The 9,392-nt window shown below is 31.5% G+C and overlaps 1 protein-coding gene across 1 annotated transcript; it reads left to right on the forward strand.

Annotated features, from left to right (window-relative positions):
• The first annotated feature begins 223 nt into the window (after positions 1 to 223).
• LOC120079147 (zinc finger protein 5-like) lies at positions 224 to 676 on the forward strand. The gene has a single exon (XM_039033323.1). The coding sequence runs from the start codon at positions 224 to 226 to the stop codon at positions 674 to 676; it is 453 nt and encodes a 150-aa protein (XP_038889251.1).
• The last annotated feature ends 8,716 nt before the right edge of the window (positions 677 to 9,392 follow it).

Here is a 9,392-nt window from a genome sequence, read left to right on the forward strand (position 1 = left end):
GATGAAATAAACTTAATTTTCAAAAACAAAAAATCAAATGATTATCAAATAAAATTTTTAAAAAATAAAATGTTTACAAAACAAGACCGTAATGATTATATGGTTGATTTTGGTACTTTTTCCTGACCATAATACTATAAAAAGGAGATATATAGCATCATTCCAAATCATAAACTCAACAATACAATTCTCTTCACACACAAACAAAGTTGAAATTCCAAAAATGGACAAATCATTCTCTTTTGATTTTCTCTCTCACAAGAAGCCACTGAGACTATTTGGAATTGAGCTGATCAACATCTCAGCAGATCAAGAAAATGAATCAGGACACTCTCAAATGACCCGCCTGTGTGGGGGTCTGGGTGACAGACCAATGAGAACGTTCCACTGCCAGTACTGCTTCAAGGAGTTCACTAACTCACAGGCACTTGGAGGTCACCAGAATGCTCACAAGAAAGAGAGATTGAAGAAGAAGAAACTCCAAATACAAGCTCAAGCCTCCAGTCTTCATAGCTACCTTCAAAACTATTTTAATTCCCATTTTGCCCTTGAATTTGAAGGGTCCCACATCAGTTTCCGTACCACTGATCATCTTGAGTTCCATCATAATGGCCGTGTGGTTGCTGCATCTGATCCTCCCTCTGCTTCTGAATTTCATCTCTTTCCATTTCTCTAAGAATTACAATATGCATGTATCTGGATTTGTTGTCAAATAAATATTTCTCTTCATTTGTTTTTTGTTTTTTCACTTTTTTTTTTTTCCTTTTTTCATTTCTCCTACATCATCTTGTTACCTGTTTTGAGAATTAGTAAATTTTTCTTTTTTTTTAATTGTTTTTTTCTGGGTTAAATTATGAATTCAGTATTCTAGCTTTGATTTTTTTTTTTTGTCAATTTAGTTAACTTTCATCATTATAATTTTACATCTTGGATAGTAACTACTTTATCTTTTATTTTTGAAAATTAAGTAAAAAAGCTGAGATTTTAGCTCAATTTTACTAACAAAAACAGGTTTCTACCATGTACTAAATATTTTCCATATTGATACATATTCCATTTTTGTTATAATAATGTGATGAAGAATGAAGACGAGAATGAGACTTTCATTTACAGTATTGAGTGAATAATATTGATCTAGGCTAGGTTATGGATCAATCATCAAATGGAAACCTTTTTTTTAGTTTTCAAATTTTGGTTTTTGAAAACAATGATAAAAGTTAGATTACTAATAGTAAGAAATTTAGAGACGAAAGAGTTGTTTATAGGTTTAATTTTTAAAAACAGAAAAAAAAAACAAGCCGTCATTTGGTAACTTTTTTTTTTTTTTTTTTTTTTTTTTTGGTTTTTGAAGATTATATTCTCTCATTTTCTTATCATGATTTGCATCTTTTTATCTGAAGTAAAAAAGTTGAATTCTTAACCAAAATCTAAAAACAAAACTAGTTTTTAAAAACTAATTTCTCTAGTTTTCACAATTTGGCTTGGTTTTTAAAACATAGGTAGAAAGTAGATAACAAAACAAGAAACCTAGAGGAGGAATGAATGTTAATAGACTTAATTTTCAGAAACTAAAAACTAAAAATCAAAATAATTAATAAATGGAGCTCAAATGATTACTAAATAGACCTTAAAAATTAAGGTCCACACAAAATTAAAAAATATCTAATAAATGAATTAATCATATTGAACTAACTCATTGTTGAGGAATATTTTTATAATTTTATTATTATTTTTTTTTTTTTAAACGTTTATAATTCGACAGTTATTTTGCATGTTGTTGTTTACTCTTACATCGAGGCTCGCTTTGAAAGGTTTAATTAATAATTACAAGAGACAAGTGCTCGTGCTACATCTAATTGATCCGACGCCGAATTTAAAAAACATAGCTGGATTTTTCTTCACAATAATTTAAGGACTACTTTTAAGTAAAATTCATAGGTTTTGGCCAAAATCGACCAAAATCGACCAAAATCAAACTAAAATAGACCTGAACTCTTCACACGCCCCCAAGAAATGAGAGACAAGTAACTATAAATAGCGCAACAATGTCACACCACTACTTGGGAGCGTACGATGCTGCCACGAAAAAGTCCAACGCCTACAGTGTCGAGCACCAACGTCGCAATACTGTTCTTCAGTTTGCTTGATGACGTCGTGATGCTGTAGGATATTGTTGTGACACTATCTCTCTTTCTTGCAACGCTACTCGTGAACGTCATCTAGTGTTGCAATGCTTCTAGGTAAGGGTAATTTAATCATTTCAAGTCTTTGAAGTACTGACGGCTCAAATAAACTAATATTTAAACATATTATTCAATGTAAACCAATAAGATTAGTGAATCAATGATAGCTTATTTGGAGAGCTATCGATGCTCTAGGCAACATTGACAAGTTACAGCCTTAGATTTCACGCTTGTTTAGCTCCTACAACAATGTCTTAATGCCATTTTTTTGGAGTTGAGACGTTTTTTCCTGTGTCTAGTGGTTTTGCTTCCTATTTTATGACTTGATTGCTCAAATTTAGGTCCGATTAACTCTCATTTGATTATAATTCTTCAAAAGTGCTTCAAATAATTTCAAATCATACAATCTCTAAAAAAAAATAGACAATAAAGCATGCGAGAGTAATGAAACTAGCTTAAATTACGAACATAAATAGCATTATAAATATGCTATAACATACACGAAAGGATATATACCATTTTATCGTGTAACCATTTTGACTCAATAGTTGTAATTTGGCAAACGATGTGACCGTCTATTTAGACATTTCTCAACCTAGTCTTAGGCCGCATTTATTCTCCCACAATCTTAGCAAGTGCAGTCCAATTCATGGAAGCGGGGTTCACTTAATACTTTTGTGGTTGTTTACCCAATTCTATAAACATAAAGCATTGGTGGGGTTCATGTTTTAACATTACCCTAATTCCTACAATTCGATTGCTCCTACCTAAGGTGCTAATCTGATTGTAATGGATGAACTACCATGGGACGTACCTAGAATTTTGACGTACTTTGCTCTTGCCTTCTCTCAGTTTGTACACCTCAATTTGAGCAAAAACACACTACTCTTTCCTCTAAAGATACAAAAAACCTAGAAATATCAAACTTCATATGCATTTTTCTCTCCATCCTAACACTTCTCCTGAATCTCTAATTTTTCTCTCTATATTTTGCTCTTGCTCTTGCTTAGGCTTGCTCTCGCTCTCTCGCTTTTTCTCTAACCCTTGCTATGTGGCCAAAACTAGACATGCTAGGTACTTCTCGCTCTGGTTTAAGATTGCAAACTGAGATTATTGTTATTTTTTGGGCTTCCAAACTTGAATTTGAGTTCCAAATACATGATTTCATCGATAAATTCTTCTCTCACTCTCATTCTCGCTTAGGCTTGGTCTCACTCTCATTCAGGCTTTCTCTTGCTCTCGCTCCAACTTGCTCTATGGAAACCAATTTCTAGTTGTAGTTTAAGTTTGCAGATCGAGATTATTGTTATTTTTTAAAACAAAAAAGAATATATTCTTCATTATATAATTAAATGTTTGTGTTATCCCTATTTACTTTGTTTGTTGGAGTCGTAGGAATTCCGTTCACTCAATTCAATCAAGAAGCAATGGATTTAAATATATTAGACAAATGGTTAACGCCGTCTATAAACTTGTTACATGAATTATATATATATATCTAAAAAATACTTGTTAGAAGTATTCTATCAGTTGAAAAAAAAGATTATTTTGAAAAAATAAATCTGGAATCAAATTAAAATGTGAATTAGATATAACCAAATTTAAAATAATTACTATTTTTTTCAATCCTTAGTTTGGGTATTAAAATTTTTAAAATGTTGAGGGTATTAATTATGGTAAAATACCACTTTCTATAAACTGTTGCACATGTAAGTATATATAATCAAAAGTAATTCTGTAATGTTTGAGCCCATGATTTCTACATGTTCATAAACAAACTAAAAGGAATTTGTTTACTATTAAATTTCAATTACTTTATAATACAATCCTATTACAATTACACCTAAATCTCAAACGAGATAGAAAACGAGGCCTTAGTTCGAATATTTCATATATATGGTCTAGATTGCATCTATACACAAAAGAATATACCACACTTTCTATGAAACTACTTCAATTCAAATAATTGTAACAAAGAACAAAATTAGAATTATGAAAAGATGTAAGAAAAAAAATGGAGACGTCAGTTTTCAACCTTGATAGACCACTTTTATATATAGTATAGATGCTTTAAATTTTTAATCGTTGGGAATGTCTTAGCTGTTGACTTCAAAAAATTGCTTTAAATTACATTTACTTTTTGTCTCACTTAAAAATTTACAAGTTCAATAAAGAACTTTTATATCAACAATATTTTGTTGACTTGTAAGAAATGTTTACAGTCGTTCTAAGACTTCTCCCCACGCATATTGTTGTCGCCATCCATCTGAGTTACAGTAAACACGTAATCTATTTGGAACCTTCTCTGATGAGTATATACGTATGTTTGAATGGGTTGTTGTGTTATTATTAAAAACAATCGATGTGTAATTGCGTCCAAATTTCTTTCGAGGCATTGGTTGTTATACAACACAACGATTTTGTCCTCACAACGTGATTACATTGATTTCATGTCTCACATTAGTAATGCTATCTTGTTAAATTTTGTTATTGCTAAATTTCAAAATTTGAAAATCAGATTTATTTTTGGTTTTCTACTTTTTAGAGTTATGTTTGTGTTTTCTCTTCTGTATTTTCTTCTCAAAAGTTTAAATGCTTTGTCAAATATATAAGAGCAAAAGCAACAAACAAACAATTCTTTTTTTCTTTTTTTCTTTTTGGAAAACGAGTGTTTTCTGAGTATGCTTTTAAACTTTTAAAACTTCCATAAAACTTCACGTTTTGTGTTTATTATAAAAATTGATCACCAAACATAAAACTATTCATTATTTAATATAACATATATGAATTTCCATGTTAGATGAGAACTTTAAAAAAAGTTGATGAATTAAAGTCGAAGTTTTAAAAGTTAAAAAGCACAAAAATGAAAACTAATGATAGTCTATGGTTTGACATTAGAATTTAATATTTTATAGAACCACAATATATAATAATAACTTTAAAAAAAAAATACTGTATTTACACCTTTTCGAAAATCTACTTTTATTTTTAAAATTCAGGGAAGATCTAAAAGGTATATTCGTAAAATTTTTTTAATTGCTTTGAAATAAGAATTTTACAGCTAAAATTTGTAAATTTTACTATGGATAGAATCTTTCTATCTATAATCTCCAAGAAGGAAGTAATTTCAAATTTCACTTTTTGGAAAAACCATTATATACTTATGATTTTTCTACTTTGATTTGGCATGATGTGATTTTATTTGAAGTTCGAGAAGTTTTAAAAAGTTTCTAGATCCAAACATAAGGTAAAGAATGACAAGATTTATCTACATGTACACCTTTTCACGATACAAGAGGAAAATAATCTTTCATTAATTGTAATGAAGAAAACCCTTACAAACAACCATAGTTAACTAAAATAGCCAACAGTGTTTAGAATAACCGACAGTAAACTAAGCTAATTACATCAGTAATTATCTAATATTTGTTAGAAATTAAGCTAGATACATAATAGATAATACATTCTTAGATACATTTCCAAATACACGAATTTCTAATTTCTAAATGTACCCACTTCTAGGAATATGTAATTATTTATGTACATGAATGGTATGTATACATGTACTTCATATATTTTGTGTCTTTTAGGAAATGTCTGTTCAGTACTATATAAAGGGTTTGTTACCTTCATTTGTAATCGAGTAAAAAATCAACAGAAGTAAATTGAAGTTATAAAGAATTTTTTAGTTCAAATGGAGGTGGTAGAGGATTTGAACCACAGATCTCTTGGTCCCCAATACACACTGATGTCAATTGAGCCAAGCTCTTATTGGCTGAAGTTATGAAAAAATTGAGTTTCAAGAGAACAATATTTTTCTCTTATATGTTCTTGAATTTTGTAAGAGAACAAGTTTCTTCTCTTCAAAGTTGTGAGATTTAGAGTGAATTTTAGACTGGGCTTATCAACGCTTCCAACAAAGTGGTATCAGAGCAAAAGGTTGAAAGATATCATCAAATAACATGTTGCAGCATCAACTTCCTCGTTGTGAGGGAAAAACTATGGATGGAGTTGACAAATGAAGATTCTTTATGGATCTCAAGATCTTTGGGATATTGTTAATAAAGGATATTTGGAGCCAGAAAGTGAGAATGATTTTTCACAACAGTAACTCAATGAGTTGAGAGATGCTAGAAAAAAAAGATAAAACGATATTATTTTTTTATCAGCTACCAAGCTGTAGATGAAAATATCTTTGAAAGAATATCAAGAGTCTGAACTGCTAAAGCAACATGAGATGCATTGTAGAGTTTGTACGAAGGAGAAGAAAAGGTAAAATTAGTACGATTCCAAAAATTTGATACCATTCAAATGAAAGATGCTGAAACTATTAAAGACATTTTCAATCGTGTTCTCTTAATTATTAATCAATTGAGATCAAATGTGTTAGGTTTTGTGTGATTGATAATATTTGTTTAAGCATCTCAGATGTTCTGAGAATTGTCTCTACATTGTTTCTTTTAGGAAAAGGATTTTTTTTGGAAATACTTATTCTGTAAGATTTTTTTCCTTATCTGTTTTTTGCTTTTCTGTGATATTCTACCGATATCCATTTCCTTTCTATCTCCCAATTGCTATGGAATTTAGGGTTGGCTAACTTTGTTTCCTCTGCTCATATTGAAAGGTTTCTTTACATTCTGAAAACATCAACCATATTATTTTTTTAAGCTCATATTGTGGAAGAACATTTTGTGTGTTTAGTCGACCGTGTAATGCATTGACAATCTAAGTTCTCTTGTTCTTGAAGACATTCTCTGTGTTCCTCTCTTCGAGAGCAAGACAATTTATTGAGAAGGAATTCTTAAACTTAGGAGGAGCTTAAGTCATTCAAGCAAAGTGTACTTTATGTTAAAAGGAAAGATACAGCCAGAGTGGGAAGGAGTCTCACGGCTTGAAAGGAGCTCAACATTATAGAGAGGAAGTCTCGATCTTAGGGGGAGCCTAAGGTTTACTTCACTAATAATACAACTTAGGGGGAGCCTAAGACACAGTGAGAGGGATCGTACCGAGGGGGAGCCTAGAATATTTGCTGAGTTTCAAGCTGTACGAGAGTCACTATAATTGTGCATCTATTACAGATAAGTACTGTGTTGTAATTTCTTATCATTAATATTAGTAGAGTTATATTTCCTGGGCATCTTTCCCCCAGATCTAGGTGAGTTACACCGAACTAGGTTAGTAATCTCTGGTGTTATGATTGTTTCTTCTTTCTGAAATGCTATAACATAAGCCTAATATTGTTAATGTGTAGTAGATACCTCCTTGTCATTTTTTTAATTGGTATCAGAGCGGGTCACCATTATCTCTGGTGCTATGATCCTACTTTGTCCTGATGGAAGGAGTAAAAGAAGAAGGTTCTACGTCTTGTCCACATATACTGGATGGAACCAACTATGCATATTGGAAAGGATGGATGACTGCCTTCCTAAAGTCCTTAGATAGTAAATCCTCGAATTCTATTATAGTTGGTGGTTTCATCCTCAAGTCTCAAATGAGAAAGGTGAATTGAAGCTCAAGCCTGAAGTTGAGTGGTCTAAGGAAGAAGATGAAGCCTCTCTTTGGAATTCTAACTTTTGAAATGTCTTTCAATGACTTAGGATATCTCCTCTATGAATAGTCAACTAGTTCAGGATATCCCCTTATAATGGCAAAAAATGCCGAAAATCCTAGATCGTCTGTTCAGAGACCTCATTGTTCTAAGAAGGACTTTAACAAATCAGAAGGGAATGATTCAAACAAAGATAAATTGACCTAGCCGTTATTACAGCAAATTGGATCTGGTAGATCAGAGAGGAATCTGGTAGAATGATTGGATCACAAACTAATTATTCATTAGAAGATCAGTGGAACTTAAGGAGCAAGATGTAATATCGGGGGTAAACAACAAATTGACCTAGCCGTTATTACGAACAACCTGTGAAAGGTCGACTTACTGATTGTGGTTAAATCAAGTGGACACAAATATATCTACAGTGAGGAGAGTGCAACCATCGAGCAAAAGTGGTGTGGCTTGATAGTTAATGCATACTGATTAATTTGGCCTAAAGAGTTTTAGCCAATTAATCTTAAATCGTTGAAGCTCATGATTTGTAGGTCCATAAGGTCCCTCTATTAGCTTGTAAAACATGAGCACCTTGAATTAATAAATTGAGTGAATTTGAAATAATATCAATTTGAAGTGCTCAAACTGAATTCCAAATTGAAATTAGGGTTTGAATTCGAATTCAAATTAGGGTTTGTATAATGATATAATTAAACGTTTAATTTATCGAAATTAAACAAAATTGGAGAGTTTATAATATTTATATATTGATTTAAATATCAATTACATGAATATGATTCATGTTTAAAATTAGGTATGCGATTAATTTAATATTTTATATTAAATTATTATGTAATTAATTAAATATGTTTAATGAATTAAAAATCAAATTAATTTTCAATTTCAATTCAATTTGAGAAATTGAATTTCGATGTTTTAAATTTAATAAAAGCTCTAAAAGTGGAGTATTGAAGGCGGAGAGGAAAAAGTTCCTACTGAGTTCTTCTCCTTCACCTGAAATCTCTTCCCTTTTCCTTCACAAATTCAGCTCAATTGTGAGTTCCACCACTCAAATTCAAGGTTGAGAATAGTAGAGAAGATCTTTTGATGGTTCACTGTTGAATTGGAGCTGGAATCTCATGAAGAGCAACTTGGAATTGGGAGAATTCATCAAAGGTATGTAGTTTAGAAACCCTCTGAAGTTTCCGTTTATTGATTCTGTTTGCTTTCGTTGCATGCTAGCAGAACCTATTAGCCAACTTGTTTGTTGCAGTCCTTAAGCGACCAGAGAGGAAATGGGAGAATGTGTCTATAGACTTTATCGTGGGGTTACCCCAATCAGCAAAAGGCTTTACTGTTATTTGGGTTATAGTAGATAGGCTCATTAAGCTAGAATATTATTAAGCTAGCACATTTTATATGGGGAAGTCTATTTTCTCAGTAAGCAAGTGGGCGTAGTTGTACTCTAAAGAGGTGGTAAGAATGCACAAAGTACCCGTGTCCATTGTGTTATACAGAGACCTTCATTTTACATCCGACTTTTGGAAGAGTCTTCAAATAGTGTTAGGTACTTATGGCAGATAGAATGTTTGAACCAGATATTGGAGGATATGTTATGCGCATGTGCGATAAAGTTCTCAAGAAGTTGGGACTCTCACCTACATTTG

Source organism: Benincasa hispida, chromosome 6, assembly GCF_009727055.1.
Source record: "Benincasa hispida cultivar B227 chromosome 6, ASM972705v1, whole genome shotgun sequence".
Classification (NCBI taxonomy): Eukaryota; Viridiplantae; Streptophyta; class Magnoliopsida; order Cucurbitales; family Cucurbitaceae; genus Benincasa; species Benincasa hispida.